The sequence below is a fragment of the Melopsittacus undulatus genome, chromosome 6, assembly GCF_012275295.1.
Source record: "Melopsittacus undulatus isolate bMelUnd1 chromosome 6, bMelUnd1.mat.Z, whole genome shotgun sequence".
Taxonomy (NCBI): domain Eukaryota; kingdom Metazoa; phylum Chordata; class Aves; order Psittaciformes; family Psittaculidae; genus Melopsittacus; species Melopsittacus undulatus.
The window spans coordinates 28,160,078-28,176,835 of record NC_047532.1 but is presented as its reverse complement, the minus strand read 5'-3'; the positions used below and the strand labels follow the sequence as shown (position 1 = coordinate 28,176,835).

Here is a 16,758-nt window from a genome sequence, read left to right as displayed (position 1 = left end):
GGGGTGTCCCACAACCCCAGCGCGCGGTACCCCAGAAGCAGGCGGCCCAAGAGGGTTGGGGCTTGGGATGGGCAGTGTCTGGCCCCACACAGCCCCGAGGGAGCACACCCGCATTTCGGCTGCATCCTGGCCACACAGATGCCGGTTGATAACTGGGCCTCGACCTGCTGAGGCATCGCAGCAGCCAAGCGTGGACACGCGCAGCCCCCCACGGGTGTCCCGACACACGGACATCCCGGCCGACAAGCATCACTCACGGACACAAGCATCCACGGATGACACACACGCACGGACTCGCTCCTGACCTCCGCCGCGGACCTCGCATCCTGCTCCGCCGAGCACAGACACACAGAGCCCGGCAGCACCGGGCCGGGCAGCACCGGGCCGAGCACCGGGCCGAGCACCGGGAGCACCGGGCCGAGCCGGTGGGTCTCCGCAGGCGCTGTTGGGCCACCCATCCGTGCGCCGGGGAGGCGCCTCTGCGGCACCGGCCGGCTCCGCCCGCCGCTACGTCCCCTCCCCCTCTCTGCCTCCATCCTTCATCCATGCCTGACTCCCTCCCTCCACCCTTCCCTCGCTTCATCCCTCCTTCCGACCCTTCATTCTCTCTTCATTCTCTGTCCCCTTCCTCCCCTCTCCTTCCGCCCTCTCTCCTCTCCTGCTCCCTGTCCGGCTGACACAACCACCCTCTTGCCCCAGCCCTCCACTCCCCCCAGTCCCTCTGGGCTAAGCCCAAATCCTTCCCCACCCTTCAGTCCCCCAGGAACCATCCCTGATCCCTCCCTGTTTCCACCCTCCCCCCCAATTCTTCTTTCAACCTCCCAGTAACCCACAAGATTCTTAATTAACCAATTTTCCCATGGCATCCCCAACCATCCATCCTGATGACAGTTATCCCCTATAACAGTTACCCAGCCCTTCTTGTAATTCCCTACCACCCTGGTCTTCTTTGGATGCCTCCATGCTAGCCTGACACCCCTAATCCCCTTTTTCACGCCCAGAGCCCCATTAGCTCCCCTGGGCACTCTTCCAGCCCCACAACACCCTCATTTTCTCTCTAACGTTCCATCACTTCCTAGTCCTCCACTGGGACATCCCCACAACCGTCGATCTCCCTTGACACCACCATCACCCTAACTCCCCCTTGGACACACACCATCCCAACCTTACACACAACCTTCTTCCTTTTTTGCCTCTCCTTTGACACTCCACATCCCAATCCCATTAACTCCAGTCCCATTTGACCCCTCCTAATTCCTTTCTCTGCTTGATATCCCTTAAGTCACAGTGCTGCCCCTGCCTTGTCCCCCAGCCCCATGCACTCTCCCCCCACTGCTTCCCCATTGCCTGGCCGCACTCTCCTCCATCCTACACCCACAGCCCCTTGGCCAGCAGGTCCCCATGGCCCCCACACGTCTCAGTAAACAGATCACATTACGGAACCCTGGTGGTAATGGGGCCAGCAGAGGCGTGCCATGTGCCTGTAACCCCCCTCCCTCCATCACTGTCATGGCTTGTCAGCCACCGCAGCCCACGTGCCCTGGGCACATATTCCACTTGTCCTGCCAGCTTTGGGGTCCCCTGCAACCCAAATGAATGCTTCTATCCGAGCCTGACACCCCCAATCCCTTTCTTCACTCCCAGAGCCCCATAAGCCTCCCAGGGTACCCTTCCAGCCCCACAGCACTGTCACTTTCTCTCTAATATTCCATCACTTCCCAGACCTCTACTGGGACATCAATCCCCCTTGACACCACCATCACCCTAATCCTCCCTTGGACACACACCATTCCAATCTAACACCCCTAGTTTTCCCTGTCTTTGTCTCTCCTTTGCCACACCCCATCCCAACTCCATTAACCCGTTTCCTTGGGACACCAGACCCAAGTCTCTCCGGCTGTGTCCAGTGGAGGGCCAGGAGTGGAGCAACATGACTGCCGCCACCCCCACCCCGCCAGCGCTCGCCGTGTCCCCGCGGGCCCCCAGGGAGGGCCGGGGTGCCGTGGGGCTCTGCCGCCGCTGCCCAGGAGAGGGCACCAGCCTGCCGGGGAAAGCCGACAAGTACGGGACCGCGGCGGCGCTGGCTTGGGCACGGGTGGGAAAGGGGACACGGACACGGGCGGACGGAGGCGCTGGGCAAATCCAGGCGGTGCCGGCAAGGGGAGCAGGGCGCCGGGATGCCGGGTCGGCGGGCTCCCTGGGCAAGGTCTTAATGGTTAACAGACATCAGGACCAGCGACAGAGCTACGCTGCTAGACCATGTCCCAGGCACAGCACATCCAGCATTGTGTGTGCCCCCAGCCCACGCCACCCTCGAACCTGTGGAGGGGGATCACTGTCCCCGTCTCCGTGTCACAGCCCCGCTGAGGGGCCCTCTTGGGACCCCGCTGCAGATTTCACCATCCGCTGCCCTTGACTGCGTCTCGCACCCTGTGTCGGCTGCCCTGGACTTTCACTGCTCTGGCGTCACGGTTTTTCCCTGGCTGTGGCTACAGCGTGCGTAGCACTGGGGTATAGACAATGCCAGTGTATACCTTGCACCGTGCATTGCCAGGGTGTACGTAATACTGGGCTCTCCCACCTTGGCCACACTGCCTGTGGTGAAGGCAGCCATCCCAGCCACCTCTTGGCTGGGTTAACAGCCTCCGGGAACACCCCAGGCCTCACACAGGGCAGTTTGGTCCAGTCCTGCTGCTTGGGGCAAGCACACACTGGGGAAGAGCTTAGTCCCATCTGGATCTTGCTTGGGAATGCTGTGTCCCTACTGCACATGCCCAGAACATGGAAAGCAGAGGGCAAGAACAGGCCAGATCCTAGCTCTGCCATGAGCAGGACCTGGGGTCTGTCTGGTCCAGCTGTGTGGTGAGGGTTTGGCCCCATGAGCAAGGGGATGCCCTCCATCCCTTGCCATGCACCATGCTGGGCTGTGCCCATTGCCATGGAATCCCCATGCTGTCCCATCTAGAAGGCCAGTGCTTTCCCCAGCAAGGTCACTGGACACAGCCACGTGAGTCTTGCCCCATGGAGGGCGTTTGCTGGGTGGCTCCTGTGCACCCCACGTCATTGGGAGCCAGTGGCCAGGGCTGACCCCCTGCCCCATGCCCATTATCGGGGGCATTGCTCAACAGTGGGTGTGATGTCAGGAGCAGGGGCCATGGCACTGCCTCAGCCATGTGATGTTGGGTCCGTGGAACCCCTATTCCTGGGTAAGCTGGAGGGGCATGGCTGAGCTCACCATTGGGTTGAATCAGGCTGTCCCTCTGCCAGTAATACCCCTAGCTTTGAGGAGCCATCCGCAGTGGCTGGCACCACCGTTCACCTCCTGCTTTGCAGTGCTGTGGTGTGCATGGCAGGGAAACTGAGGCAGGGCCGCGGTGGGGACAGGCTGCGCCATGCACACCCCACCCAACCCGCCCCCCGCGACTTCTTGGCTCCCCGGCCCGGAGCAGCGGGGTCCTGCCGCTACGCCCCCCCTCTCCCCTCGCTCTGGGGAGCCCGGCACAGCCCTGCCCGGCTCCCCCCCTGCTCCTCCTCCCTCTCTCCTCCCTCCGGGGAGTGGGGGCGCCCGGGCGGGTGGGGCGGGGAGGGGAAGGGAAGGAGGTGGGATCATGGAAACGGGACCCAATGAGCCCGAAAAACGTGCCCCGCTCGCAGCCCTTTTAGCGCGGCGGACGGACAGCAGCAGCCTCCCTGCAGCGTGCGGAGAGAGTCGGCGCCCGGTGCCCGCCCCATCCAGCCGGTCCCCAGTCGCTCCGGCCGGTCGCGGTCCCCAGCATGGCCCTGGGAAAGTTGCAGAAGGTGCTGATCAGCGACAGCCTAGACCCCTGCTGCCGGGAGATCCTGCAGGCGGGCGGCCTCCGGGTACAGGAGAAGCCCGGTCTGAGCAAGGAGGAGCTGCTGCGGGAGATCCGGGTGAGCGCGGCCGGGCTGCACTCACGGGGGGATGAGTGTTGTGGGGGGCGCAGGGGGCCCGGGTGGCAGCAAACCCCCCTCGATCGGCGGGACTGGTCCCCGCCTCCCGTCTGATGCAAGAGCCTGGCTGGTTTCACACGGTGGATCGAAGCCCCCTGAAAGAGGCTGTCCCTAGCCTGCAGTCACCCCAGTACCACCAGCCGCGGTGCTGGTCCCACCAGCCGTGTCTGTCCCCGCAGGACTGCGATGGGCTCATCGTCCGCTCGGCCACCAAAGTCACGGCTGACGTGCTGGAAGCGGCAGAGAGGCTGCAGGTGGTGGGCAGAGCAGGTACCGGCGTGGACAATGTCGATGTGGAGGCAGCCACCAGGAAGGGGGTCCTGGTCATGAAGTAAGAGCAGGAGCATGGGGGCATCCCTGACAGTGCTCCTGGGGAAACAGGGGAGGCTTCATCAGGGTGCCCTTCCCACCCATGGCACCCCCTGGCATCACCTTGGGGATCTCGATCCTCATGGGGTGAAGAAAGCCATCAGCCAAGGGGTGACACACCAGTGACACTGCTCTCCATCCCCAGCACACCCACGGGAAATAGCCTCAGTGCCGCCGAGCTCACCTGTGGGATGATCTTGTCCTTGGCCAGGTGAGTGCAGGGCAGGATGTGGGGACAGACACAGGCCCTGCAGGCCTCACAGCCCCTGCCCCAGCACTGACTGCAGCCTCCCTTTTAGGCAGATCCCACAGGCAGCTGCCTCCATGAAGGAGGGCAAGTGGGACCGTAAGAAGGTAGGAGGCAGGCACAGCAGCCCAGGCAGGACCGGGTGGCGGGTGCTTGTGTGGGGTGTGCTCTCTTACTCTCTACTTTGCAACTCAGTACATGGGCATGGAGCTGAACGGGAAGACACTGGGTGTGCTGGGGCTGGGGCGCATCGGCAGGGAGGTAGCCACCCGCATGCAGGCCTTTGGCATGAAGGTAAGGAGCTGGAGCAAGGAGGAGCAATGGAGAGCATGGCCTCCCACTGTGCTGGGCTGCACAAGCAAACACCCACTCTGCCTCAGACCATAGGCTATGACCCCATCATCACCCCTGAAACCTCGGCCGCCTTCGGCGTGGAACAGCTTCCACTGGAGCAGATCTGGCCCCGCTGCGACTTCATCACGGTGCACACGCCGCTGCTGCCCTCCACCACAGGTACTGGGCAGCTGCCAGCACAGGGGCTGGGGAGAGCCGGCAGCCCCCCTGCTCACAGCACTCCCTCTGCAGGGCTCCTGAACGACAGCACCTTCGCCAAGTGCCGCCGCGGTGTGCAGGTGGTGAACTGCGCCCGCGGTGGGATTGTGGACGAGGGTGCACTGCTGCGGGCGCTGCGGTCGGGGCAGTGCGGTGGAGCCGCCCTCGATGTCTTCACGCAGGTGAGCAGCGCTGGGAGGACCCCCCCGAGTCTGGCTTTGTGTCAGCAGCACCTTAACTCTGCCCAAGCCAGGCCGGGGCAGCTCAGCAAACCCTGCAGGCACAGCTTCCCGGTCAAGAGAGGAGAGCCGAGTGCCCCCTGCCAGATCCCAGGTGGGTGCTGGGAGCTCACAGTGTGATGGGACTGTGTTGGCAGGAGCCTCCGAAGGATCGTGACCTGGTGAACCATCCCAATGTCATCTGCTGCCCGCACCTGGGGGCCAGCACGCGGGAGGCACAGAGCCGCTGTGGCAAGGAGATCGCCATGCAGATTGTGGACATGGCCACAGGGAAGGGGCTGGCTGGCATAGTGAGTCCCCTGCCAGGCACCTGACCTCTGTTCCTCAGTTTCCCCATCTGTAAAACATGGATGCACTGGGAGCAACCACATGCTCTCACTGGTGGGTTCTCATGGCTCTCCCTGCTTTTCCTCGCAGGTCAACGGCCAAGCTCTCAGCAAGGCTTTTGCACCCCAGACCAAGCCCTGGATTGCCCTGGGCAGGGCCCTGGGCACAGTGCTGCGCACAGCAGGCAAGAAAGCACAGGGCAGCGTGCAGGTCTGCACCCTAGGTGAGGCTGTGCCCTATGTCTGAATGCAGAGACACTGGTGGGTGGGCAGTGCAGCAGGATGTGCAGGGACACACTGAGCTGGGTGAATGGGAAGAAGGATGGGAGAGCAGCCAGGAAAAGGGATGACCACGGGGTGGTTGATGATGAGATGGGAGTGTGATGGGAGGATGGAAGCATAGCAGTATGGACGGGTGCATGAATGAATGAGTGCATGGATGAGAGTAGCGATGGGTGGATGGGTGGGTGGAAGGACCAGCCCCAGGCTCACTGCTCCAGCATGGGGCTGACCTCTCTGCTGCTCGCCCATTCACACCCTGCTTCCTCCCTGTGCACCAGGAACACCTCTGCGGGAGGCCGGGAGCTACCTGATGCCTGCCGTGGCTGCGGGCATCCTGGCTGGAGGTGTGCAGAAGGAGGTGACCCTGGTGAATGCCCTTCTGCTGGCCCAGGAGGCTGGGCTAAAGGTGCGTAGACACCCCGGGCTCCACTCATCAGCCTGGCACACCTAGACCCTTTCCTTCCAAGTGACATGAACCTGGGGTCGCCCCTTGGGGCTACTAATGAAGCTCTCAGGCTGAGGAGCATCCCTTGGGGATGCCTCCTGTACCCTACCATGCCCAGGAGCTGGGCACTGAGCAGCCACATGTCTTCAGCAGGTCACGACCACACACAGTGATGTGGCTCCTGAGCCTGACAGCAGTGCTGGATTACTGCAGGTGTCCCTGCAGGGCACCCCACACCAGGTAGCAGGGACCGTGCAGGGCAGCACCCCTGTGCTGAGGGAGCTCAATGGGGTCACGTTCAAGCAGCCAGCCCCACTGGCCGGCCCCATCCTCATCTACAGAGCCAAAGCCTCTGAGCTCGGTGCTCTGTCCACACTTGCTGGTGAGCCCCCACATTGGGCCTGAGCTGGGAGGGGCAACCTGGGGGGGAACCCACATCTGCCTTGAAGCTGAGCCCCTGCAGCAGCAGAGAGGGACAGATGTTGCATGGAGAGCCTGGATGGGGGCAGGGGTTTGGGGGCTGTGGGGCAAAGGGCTTGGGGGTGAGGGGTGAAGTAATGGCATTGTGGGTGTTGGGGTTAGCAGAGCCTGGCTAGCCACTGGGTGCTAGGGCAGTGGGGCAGCATGTGGTCCCTAACCCCTCTCCTCCTCTGCAGGGCTGTTGGGGAAGGTGGGGGTCCAGCTCCAGTCCTACCACAGCTCCAGCACGGTGGCAGGGGAGCAGTGGAACGTCATTGGGCTATCAGCTCCGCTGTCTGACCTTGGTGAGCTGAAGTCACGTGTCACTGAGGTGTTCCAGCTCCACCTGTAGGGCCTGACAGCCGAACGGGGCTCTCTCCCTGGCCACACCACCTGGACCACCCCCTGCAGCTGGGGGAGCATCACACCTGGCCACTCCTACCCTCCATGTTAGGCTTGGGGTGGCCCTATGCTCAATAAAGGGTCCAGAAGGAAAGAGCATGTGATGCTTTGTGTGTGCAGTCCCTTGATCTTGACCCCAGACTTCCCTCCCCCACCTCCCTCCCTCCAGACCCCAGTTCCCCGCTCTGCTGTTTGCTCAAGGGTCCAAAGGTCTCTGTGGCTGCTGCAGCCCCAGTGAGGTCCCATCTGGCCACAGTCCTATGCTGGGACATGGCCTAGAGAGCAGGCAGTGATCCAAGGGGGCTGAGCCCTCCTGTAATCCCCCACATCATCTGCCTCCTCCAGCCCCCTGAGTTTTCCTGTGGGGATGATCCCCTTTACCTGTGTCATGAAGAAAATGGCATCTTACCACCCCCAAACTGGAGACTGGGGAGCTGGGCTTTACTTGGCTCCCCAAAATGCCAGGGCATGCTCCCATCCTGGGGAAGTAGCAGGCATTGAGACAGGTGTCCAATGGGGCAAGTGGCCATGTTTGGTGCCAATAGGATAAATCCTGTAAGAGGCTGTGATCCAGCCTCAAGGTGGTTGAGGGAAGGGCCCCTGGGTGGGAGGGGACCACTCATGACCAGAAGCCAGAGCCGGGCTGCTGCCCCCTCTCGTCTGTGCCTTTATTCCTTCATGTTGCCTAGGTGCTTGTAGAAAATGCTGCCACCTCCACCAGCTCCAGGGCCAGAGGTGCTGCTGGCCATTTCCCAGCTATCCAAGGTGAGGTTTCCTACAGAGGCCAGCCCCAGATTTGGGGGTGAGGAAGGATGTGATAGGGAAGAGGGGATGCCAGCAAGAAAGAGATCACACCCCTCCCCAGGGCTTACCATTCCAGTCCCTCCTAGATGGGCTTCCTGGCATACTGCCGGCGGTACTTGGCATCCACTCGTGTCAGGTACCAGGTGCCAGGGAAGAGATCTGCCTGGGAGCCGTGGGGAGTGTGGTCAGCTGCGGGGAGAGGATGGTGATGCTCAGTGGGGCCGTGGGGTCTTGTCAGGGGGGTGCTGCATCCCCCCCAGCCCTGTTTACCCAAGTGATGGGTTTCCTCACGCTGCTTCATGATCTCGGCAAAGTTCTGCGGGGCCACACGCTTGCGGGCATCCAGGCGAGCCGGGAGATCAGCCAGGCTGGAGACCAGCTTGTCCAAGGGCGAGCCTACCAACGGGAACCCCTTGGGTCAGACGGTACAGCCGGCAGCCCCAGCCCTGCAGCCCCACGCTTCCCACCCTTCCCAGGCCTCCTCTCCCATGGGGCTCACCCGGGGCTGCATTCTGTGAGACGCGGAAGGAGAACATGCTGGCAGCCAGCCCCGAGCCGTAAGAGAAAGCACCGATGCGGGAGCCGGCCAGGTCCCGCGCTGAGGATCTGCATTGAGGGGTTGGGGGATTAGAATGGGTGTGGAGCTGGGAGGATGCAGGGCTGGGGGTGGTGTAGGACCAGGCTGCCTCCTGCCCTGTTTGCAGGCCAGGGAGTCCTAGGACTCAGGGCTGCATTGCAGAGGGTGCATGACCCTGGACTGCAGTGGTGCTGGGGAGCCCCAGCATGTGGCTTTCTTCCCCCTGGGTTCCTGGCTGTTCCCATGGCTCCTCTGCTGCTGGGTCAGCCGTTCCGCCAGGCATGACAATGGGGTTTTCATCCTCCCAGTGCCAAAAGGACTTTGTGTGAGCTGGGATGAAAGGGCTGGCAGGGACTTGGCACGGAGCGGGACACATCCACAGCAGGGGTTATGTGCAATGAAAGTATAGTCTGTGGGGAGCTGAATGCATACTGGCACCTGCACTCTCAGCCAGCCAGGCCAGAAACTGCCCTCCCCAAAATGACCCCCCCCCAGCTGTGAGCCAGTTTTTTGGGGGACTCACTGTGCCAGGAGGGAGGCCAGGCAGCCATACATGGATGGTGTGTACATGTTGCCATTGCGGGAGGAGAGGAGCAGGGAGGGCTTGGTTTTCTGGTTGAAGATCTCCTGGCTGGCCGTCTGGAATGCCTTCTCCACATCCTTGCTGGTGTAGGTGTCCTCCAGCTTCACACCACTGCTCAGAGAGAGGCTGTCTTGAGCCCCACATAGGCATGTCTGCAGCTGGGCTGAGCAATGGGGGACATGGTATGGAGACCCACCGAAAGGGCTGCAGCCCCTTGTAGAGGCCAGTGGCTGTGTCAGGGTTGGGGGTGGCCAAGAAGTCGTTCAGCAGCAGCCGCCCCACTGACTTCTGCACCAGCTTGCAGAAGGGCGTGTGGAAGATGATGAACTTGAAGTCATCGAGGGTGAAGGGCCGCTGAATGCCAGCTGGAAGGCAATTTGTGGCCATCAGCATCCAGTGGGATGGTGTGGGCATCCCAGGGGTGCCACTGCTTACCCTGCTTCCATTGGCTCTCTGCCTTCCGGCGGTAAACAGCATAGCAGCGGTCCAGCGCCCGCAGGTAGCACTGGATGGAAAGCTGCCCGTCCACCACTGGGTACTCAGAGGAGAGGTCTGGCTTGTAGAAATCATAAGCGTGCTCCATGTGGGTTCCCCGCAGGCCTGGTGGCACAGGGGGAGCTGGCTGTCAGGGGGCACTGGGGGGTCCCAGCCAGACAGTTGCACCCATAGGTGCTGCCTGCCATGCTGTGTCAGCCCTGATATCTGCCAGCCTCCCTAGGCTGCTGCATGGCACCCACAGGAATGTGTCTGCTGGGAGCCTGTGACACCAAGCACCAGGCAGCCACCAGGGCTGGCAGAACTCCCACTGCGGGAACTGAGCAGCTCTGTCAGGGTTGGGACATGGATGTATGGCCCCCAGGGACAGCACTCACCAGCTCAACATCCCCAGGGCCCATGACACCAACCTCTCTCCAGCACCAGCGGGGCATTGGGTCCCACCAGCATGGCAATGGCACCGGCACCTCCTGTGGGCCGTGCATTGCCTGTGGCATAGACAGCGATGTCCCCACACACCACCACAGCGTAGCGACCTGCGGGAGGACAGGGGAGCCAGCAGGGCCATTAGTGGTGGAAGCCTCCATCCCATGGCCCTCATGTACTCCCACCTCCATACTGCTGGGTGTCATGGCCAAGGTGGACAAACAATAGGAGTGATGGAGAGCTGAGAGGGACAACAGTTCCCATTGAGTCTTGCTGGGGCATCTCTCTGCTTCAGGACACCTCCTGCCTCCTTCCCCCATCCCATGGCACCCACCCAACATGCAACCCCCCCAATCCCCATGGCACAGTCCCTGCTGCACGCACCATCCCAGGCGCTGGACTCCACCCAGGCAGCTGCATTGAAGAGCGAAGCTGTGCCCCCATAGCAGGCATTGGTGGTGTCGATGCCCTCCACATCAGTGTTGCCCGAGTCATGGAAAAGCTGCATGAGGACGGTCTTAACGGCCTTGGACTTGTCAATGACGGTCTCAGTGCCCACCTCCAGGCGGCCGATGGCATCCCAGGAGAGGCGCCCGCGCTCCACCAGCCGCTGCACCACCGTCAGGCACAGGGAGTTGATGTCCTCATGGGCAGCACAAAAGCCCATCTGCTGCTGGCCCAAGCCCCGTGTGTACTTGCCAGCCTCCACGCCATCATACCGCTCCAGCTCCTCCTGCTCCACGTACTGCGCAGGGAAGTACACCTCCAGCGCCAGGATACCCACATCCTTGGGCCAGGTGCCCGTCCCAGCAGTGCTGGAGAGACTGTGGGGCAGAGGGAGCAGTGATGGTCCCACAGCAGCCCTGAGCCCTGGGGACACGCAGTGGTCCCAGGGAAGTGCCAGGCTATGAGCACCCCAAATCCCTGCTGGTTCCCCAGCAGCCCTGTGGGGAGGAGGGAGAGCATCCCCTTCCCCAGCAAGGTTTAAGAGCACTGCCAGCTCCCTGACCTGTCCCTGGATATGCCCCCAGCCCAGCCAATCCGTGTGGGTGCTCACCATGCCCTCTGCGCAACCGTGGCATGCTGGGGTCCCCACAGCACCCATTCCTGCCCTGGTGACGTCTGCCTTGCTACCCAGCAGCGTGCGGCACGGCCAACCAAGCGCAGCATCTTCACCCTGCTGCTGCACAGATGGTGGGACAGGATGGCCGCAGGGACAGGCCTTGTGTGGTGCTTTTATAAACTGCACAAGCGGCACGGCACAGCCCTCCTGGCCCTTATCAGCACACCGGACCCTGGTGCTCAAAGGTCACCAAGCGGCAGCCAACACGGCAGGGACATCCGAGCAAGCACTGGTTTCAGAGGAGGGAACTTGCAAGATGTCTCTACCTTGCACCCCAAAACCTGAGGATGAGCTCGGCTGGAGGCAGGGCTGGGCAGTGGAAAGGGCTCCCCTGCAGCCCCTGCTCCCCATGCTGTGGGGCGGTGGCCGTTCCACTGACTGCAGCTCACCCGCACAGCTCCGGTCACTGTACAGTGTGCGAGCTGCTGGGCACCAACCCCGACTGCCCTGGACTGCCAGGGCAGGAGCAGAGGGCGGCTGGGCACTGTCCCTGCTGCCTGGGATGCGGCCCACCTCCGTCACGGGCAGCAGCTCTGAGGGGCAAGAAGCCCATGAGCTGGGTAGGGGCAGAGCCGCCGTCAAAACAGTGAACAGCCACGTGACGCCTGTGGCAACACAGTGTGACACAAGAAGGGACCTTTGGTCCTGGTGCTGCAGTCAACATGGCCATGGGGCAGTATTGCAGCCCCCAGACCCCTGCAAAGCCACCTGCACACAGGGAGGCACCCATCCTCACATGTGCACACCCACAACAGCTCCCATCCTCACCCACATCCATGTCCTGCACCCTGAAGACATTCTTGTCCCCTCCCCTGCTCCACAGGGACACCTGTCCCATTTGGCCCAGAATGGCTGGGAATGAGCAAACATGAGAGCCCAGCTGGGAGAGCCACCAGCCCTGAGGCTCCTGGGACTCACTTCCAAAAGCCTCCAACAGCACGGGCAGTGCCAAAGTCCTGGGAAGCTGGGAAGCTCAGGGAGCCGCCACAGCACCTGCCTTGCCCAGGGCTTTGCACCAGCACCAAGCTCACATAGCACTTGCATGCCCCTTTTTTTATAGGTGTATTTTTAGGAGTTGGGGGAGAGGAGCAGAGGTGACAGGAGGAGCCGATGTGGGGCCCACCATGGGCCCAGGCGCTGTCCTCAGTGCAAGGCTGTGAACTTGCAGATGTAGTGATGCTGCTGGGCACAGTCGGTGCTGGACCACAGGGTGAAGCCTGCCAGAGAGATGGGGATTGGTGGAGTCATGTCGAGGACAGGGGCAGCAGCTCTGCCTGCCATAGCCCCCCAGGGTAATGGGACCCAGAGGAGGGAGAGGGAGGGATGCTGGTTGAGACAGAGCTCCGGAAGTGGATCCAGGGTCTGGGCACTCACCGCTGAGGTGGGTCAGCACGCCACAGGTCCCCCCAAGGGCACCGTTCCCAGGCAGCCCACTGGTGATGCTGTACTTGTCCCCACTCACCCACTGCCAGGCCTGGCTCTGTGCAGAGAGAGCGGATTAGAGCCATGGCTCTGCTGCCCCACGGCCCCCACCACCCTGCTGCTCCCAGCCTCACCTGCTGCCCATAGCGGAGGCCAAGCCAGACAGGCTGCACATGCTGGTAGTAGAAGATGACCTTCTGCAGGGTGGCTGCTTCCTTGGGCTCCTCCACCCAGGCCAGGTGGGCACCGGCATAGCTGGCCTGGCACTGCCTCTGCAGGGAGAGCCATGAGTGCCAGGACATTCCCAGCAGATGGCTCACCCCAGCCACCCTTGTACCCCAGCAGCCTTACCTCGGCCTCATCCCAGCTCTGGAGCTGACTGAAATACTTGAAGCAGCTGAGCTTGTAATAGTACCAGCCCTTGGGGCAGTAGTCTATGTATCGGGCACCTGTAGGTGGAGAGACACAGGGAGGGATGGGGGAGCTGGCCTCACCAGCCAGAGGGGACCATGGCTCATGCCCAGCCACACTGTAGAACTGGCTGTCACCCAAGTCATGGAACTTACCAGCTGGCTGCAGGAGCCCCACACAGCCCAGCAGCAGGAGGGAAAGTCTGGTTGCTGCCACCATGCTCCTTGCTCCTGGAATCGTCCCCTGTAAGAGTGCAGGAGGTCACATCAAGCCCCTCAGGGATGGGGGATGCTGCTTGTGCCCAGAGGGTGCAGCCCTGCCCTGCTGTGGGCTGAATCTGCTTCCTTTCAGCCAGCTGGAGGAGATGGCAGCCCTGGGGCTGTGCCTCTCTCTCCCCTGGCACAGCTCACCACCCTGTGCCAGCATCCCATCCATCCCCAGGCATAGAATCATAGAACAGTTAGGGTTGGAAAGGACCTTAAGATCATCTAGTTCTAACCCCCCTGCCATGGGCAGGGACACCTCACACTAAACCATATCACCCAAGGCTTCATCCAACCTGGTCTTGAACACTGCTAGGGATGGAGCATTCACTACCTCCCTGGGCAATCCATTCCAGTACCTCACCACCCTAACAGTAAAGAATTTCTTCCTTAGATCCAATCTAAACCTCTGCTGTTTAAGTTTCAACCCATTACCCCTTGTCCTATCACTACAGTCCCTAATGAATAGTCCCTCACCAGCATCCTTATAGGCCCCCTTCAGATACTGGAAGGCTGCTATGAGGTCTCAGCCATCTCTTCTCCAGGCTGAACAGCCCCAACTTTCTCAGCCTGTCTTCATATGGGAGGTGCTCCAGTCCCCTGATCATCCTCATGGCCCTCCTCTGGCCTTGTTCCAACAGTTCCATGTCCTTTTCATGTTGAGGACACCAGAACTGCACACAATACTCCAAGTGAGGTCTCACGAGAGCAGAGTAGAGGGGCAGGATCACCTCCTTAGACCTGCTGGTCACGCTCCTTTTGATGCAGCCCAGGATACAGTTGGCTTTCTGGACTGCAAGTGCACACTGCAGCCGGCTCATGTTCATTTTCTCAGCTCTGTGTCCTGGCCCCACCAGTCCCAGCCTTGGCTGGGTGAGCCAAACTGCTCTGTGGGGATATGGGAACATGCTGCCACAGGCATAGGTAAGGGAAATCCAACCCTGCCCTGGCATAGGGCAGCAGCAGCAATGACAAAGGCAGAAACACAGCTGGTAGGGCTGCAGGGACTATGCACACAGCACCACTGTCACCCCCCAAGCTCATAGCACTGCCTGGGCCAGGAAGGCAAAACAACCACATTATAGCCTTTATCTGGGCTAATCTCTGGGCATGTGGGCTGATTTGCAGACTCGGCTTGTTTTCCCCTCAAAGAAGCAGTGACAAAAGCCAGCGTGGGGCTGAAAATTGCATTGTTGCAGCCTGCCCCAAGCAGCAAGGGCAGCACTCAACTCACCCACAAGCCACCATGGAACACCCCAAGGCCCCAGCCGCCCTGTGAGGGTCCCCGTCCTCACCTGGTCTCTGGAGATCGGGGAATAACAGCTTCTTGTGGGCCATCGGGAGAGAAGAGCTGCCCTTTATAGCCCAGTGCTCACCAGCATCAGTGTTTGCCCAGATCAGGTGGTTCCCACCATAAAAATCTCAATGCTGACTCCCCTCCATCCCCCCTATTTTGCTGGAAAGATGCCCAGATCTCTGCTCTGTTTGCATTCAACTTTTCTCCAGAGGAGGCAGGAAGAACCTCTCCTAGTTGGTCAATAAACCCCCTGCAATTAGCGTAAATTACCAATGTAAACACAGGGAGAACCTTGCAGCAAAGAGCAGCCTAGGACCGGGCAGGGATGCCCGCTGGCCCAGCTCCGGCTGGACTAGGGGCTGGCAGGGGTGAGCCCTAGGGCAGCCCACACTGATCCTGGCCAGAGCATCCCTGCAGCGAGCAGCTGGGCCATGGGTACCACCCGCTGGCATTGCCCATGTCCCCAGCCAAGGGATGGCACGTGGCTGGGCCCCACGTCCTGCCATACGTCACCCACACACCGCCCTTGTTTGAACTGCCTGGGAATGTTTGTCAGGAAGATGCAGGACACAGGGATGTGGGAACAGCCTGTGGCCGGGGGCTGGTGGGTGCCATCAGATAGCAGTGGGGGTGCTCAGCCTTCACGCCCAGCACTGACGCAGGGCTTCATCAGCCTGCATCCTGTGGGAGGAAGGCGAAGGTCCTGAAGCAGCAGCCCCCCCTCAACCCCTGCCCCACAGGGACCTGCAGCCTGGCCCTGCAAAGGCTGCTGCTGGCATGGAACAGCAGAGGGGCTGCCCAGGCCCCAGCAGCCAGAGCTCTTCAGCAAGATCAGGCACAGCCTTCTCTGTCACTTTCCCTGCTCCTCACCCCAGGCTGTCCTCTTGCACTGGTGGGAGGAGACTGAAGCTCATCTACCCTACTGCTTTGACCATGCTGCTCTGCAGCACTGCTTTGCTGGCTAATATAGCAAAGCAGCTTCAAGAGCTCCTCACACTGCAGGTCCAGAGGGTACAAAGCTGTGCAGTGCCCTGCTGCTGCCAGCTACAGCCAATGCCTGTCTCTCCGTTCTTCAGCCCTCCCCAAGACCCTTGGAAAAGGCCACTGGGAGCTACCCAGGAGGCAGCTACCCACAGAGGATCCATCCCCAGAGCTGAGGCCACCTTTCCTCAACATGGAGGGCTTGCAGCAGGCTGAAGCTGTTTCTGCTGCCTGCCTGGCTCAAGCCATGTCTCCCAGGGACCTCTCATGGCTCCTTTATGGCAGTATTTACTGAAACACAAAGGCAGCAAGTACTGCTACACACACAGGGAGCAGCTCCACATCAGCGTGCAGTGGCAGGTCTGGCTCTTGCCCTGCGGTGGCAGGAGGATCAGACCCATCTCCACCCACACAGTGAGGCTAGAGCTGCTGCTGTTTCCCAAGGCCGCTCAAGGCTCAGCCAGCTCGCTAGGCACCTTCCAGCATCAAATAGGTAAAAGCCTTCTTGTGTCCAAACACAACTGCTGCCTGCTACATCTCCTTAGAGAAGAGACCAGCCGCTCTAATGGAGAAACCCTTCAAACACAGCAACCCCCAGAAGACAGGATTCACCCTTGTTTTGTGGAAAACCATGAAAATGTTCCCCAAAGGAGCCTGAAGCTGCTCCATCACTCCTCAGTTAGGTAAGGGATGCCCCAGCTCCCTGTTTGGCTGGTTCAACTAGGCTTATTTGGATGCAACACACAAGTTTTCACAAGCCCCTTGTTATCCTGGGCGGGGGAAGAGGCATGCGTTATCCTGGAGGAGATGCAGCTTCAAGTCTCAACCTGAGCATCATCAAGCTCACTGTAGCTGTGCCAGACACAGTAGAGCTCACTGAACTTTGTCTCAGATGTGCGACCTGTGCAAGAACATGGATGAAAGCCTCCCAGAGATTTGCACTTGCCAAGCTGGCTCTGCTGGAAGATAAAGGAGCTGCATTGTTTGAATATTAAACCCGTAAAATGCCCCCAGCAGCTTTATGCCTGCTGGTCATCGTAATTCAGCTACTGGCTCCATCCCAGTCCACAGTGAGAGCTGGAA

The 16,758-nt window shown here is 60.9% G+C and overlaps 4 protein-coding genes across 7 annotated transcripts in view; 1 reads left to right on the top strand and 3 right to left on the bottom strand.

The window, feature by feature from the left end:
* Positions 1 to 458, bottom strand: part of PDE4DIP (phosphodiesterase 4D interacting protein) — a 33,054-nt gene extending 32,596 nt beyond the window's left edge. For 2 of the 3 annotated variants that reach the window (XM_034063903.1, XM_034063904.1), the window contains exon 1: positions 258 to 458. In XM_034063903.1, coding sequence (XP_033919794.1) covers positions 258 to 325 — 68 coding nt within the window. In that variant the 5' untranslated portion in view covers positions 326 to 458. The remainder of the gene's footprint in view (positions 1 to 257) is intronic. The other variant, XM_034063905.1, reaches the window with a different exon arrangement.
* Positions 459 to 3,634: 3,176 nt separating this feature from the next.
* PHGDH (phosphoglycerate dehydrogenase) lies at positions 3,635 to 7,392 on the top strand. Of its 2 annotated transcripts, none has more exons than XM_034064358.1 (12): positions 3,635 to 3,912; positions 4,152 to 4,303; positions 4,487 to 4,552; positions 4,641 to 4,695; positions 4,784 to 4,882; positions 4,969 to 5,101; positions 5,174 to 5,322; positions 5,517 to 5,669; positions 5,797 to 5,929; positions 6,266 to 6,393; positions 6,583 to 6,814; positions 7,089 to 7,392. In XM_034064358.1, exons 1-12 carry the CDS (start codon positions 3,775 to 3,777, stop codon positions 7,241 to 7,243), a joined length of 1,593 nt encoding a protein of 530 aa, XP_033920249.1. In that variant the 5' UTR covers positions 3,635 to 3,774; the 3' UTR covers positions 7,244 to 7,392. The 2 variants fall into 2 exon arrangements, with proteins under 2 accessions (XP_033920249.1, XP_033920250.1); XM_034064359.1 differs by having other exon boundaries at positions 3,638 to 3,912; positions 6,586 to 6,814.
* Positions 7,393 to 8,179: 787 nt separating this feature from the next.
* On the bottom strand, positions 8,180 to 11,348 carry LOC101872401 (hydroxymethylglutaryl-CoA synthase, mitochondrial). Its single transcript, XM_031047261.2, has 9 exons — positions 11,236 to 11,348; positions 10,563 to 11,002; positions 10,163 to 10,288; positions 9,693 to 9,857; positions 9,454 to 9,622; positions 9,198 to 9,368; positions 8,597 to 8,703; positions 8,368 to 8,493; positions 8,180 to 8,286 (listed from the first exon to the last, which is right to left on the bottom strand). Exons 1-9 carry the CDS (start codon positions 11,346 to 11,348, stop codon positions 8,180 to 8,182), a joined length of 1,524 nt encoding a protein of 507 aa, XP_030903121.2.
* A 1,096-nt stretch (positions 11,349 to 12,444) lies between these two features.
* On the bottom strand, positions 12,445 to 15,153 carry REG4 (regenerating family member 4). Its single transcript, XM_031047293.2, has 7 exons — positions 15,134 to 15,153; positions 14,693 to 14,753; positions 13,290 to 13,377; positions 13,075 to 13,172; positions 12,858 to 12,995; positions 12,676 to 12,781; positions 12,445 to 12,518 (listed from the first exon to the last, which is right to left on the bottom strand). The coding sequence occupies exons 1-7, from the start codon at positions 15,151 to 15,153 to the stop codon at positions 12,445 to 12,447; spliced, it is 585 nt and encodes a 194-aa protein (XP_030903153.2).
* Between the last annotated feature and the right edge of the window lie 1,605 nt (positions 15,154 to 16,758).

Coding starts and splice junctions, on each gene's coding strand:
- PHGDH (XM_034064358.1), top strand. CDS start 3,775: ATGGCCCTGGGAAAGTTGCAGAAGGTGCTGATCAGCGACAGCCTAGAC. Junction 5,323..5,516: donor CCCTCGATGTCTTCACGCAG/GTGAGCAGCGCT, acceptor CTGTGTTGGCAG/GAGCCTCCGAAGGATCGTGA. Junction 6,815..7,088: donor TGCTCTGTCCACACTTGCTG/GTGAGCCCCCAC, acceptor CCTCCTCTGCAG/GGCTGTTGGGGAAGGTGGGG.
- LOC101872401 (XM_031047261.2), bottom strand. CDS start 11,348: ATGCTGCGCTTGGTTGGCCGTGCCGCACGCTGCTGGGTAGCAAGGCAG. Junction 9,369..9,453: donor AAGGGGCTGCAGCCCTTTCG/GTGGGTCTCCAT, acceptor CTCTCTGAGCAG/TGGTGTGAAGCTGGAGGACA. Junction 8,287..8,367: donor TGAGGAAACCCATCACTTGG/GTAAACAGGGCT, acceptor CTCTCCCCGCAG/CTGACCACACTCCCCACGGC.
- REG4 (XM_031047293.2), bottom strand. CDS start 15,153: ATGGGCAATGCCAGCGGGTG. Junction 13,378..14,692: donor CCCCGATCTCCAGAGACCAG/GTGAGGACGGGG, acceptor GCACTCTTACAG/GGGACGATTCCAGGAGCAAG. Junction 13,173..13,289: donor GGGGCTCCTGCAGCCAGCTG/GTAAGTTCCATG, acceptor CTCCACCTACAG/GTGCCCGATACATAGACTAC.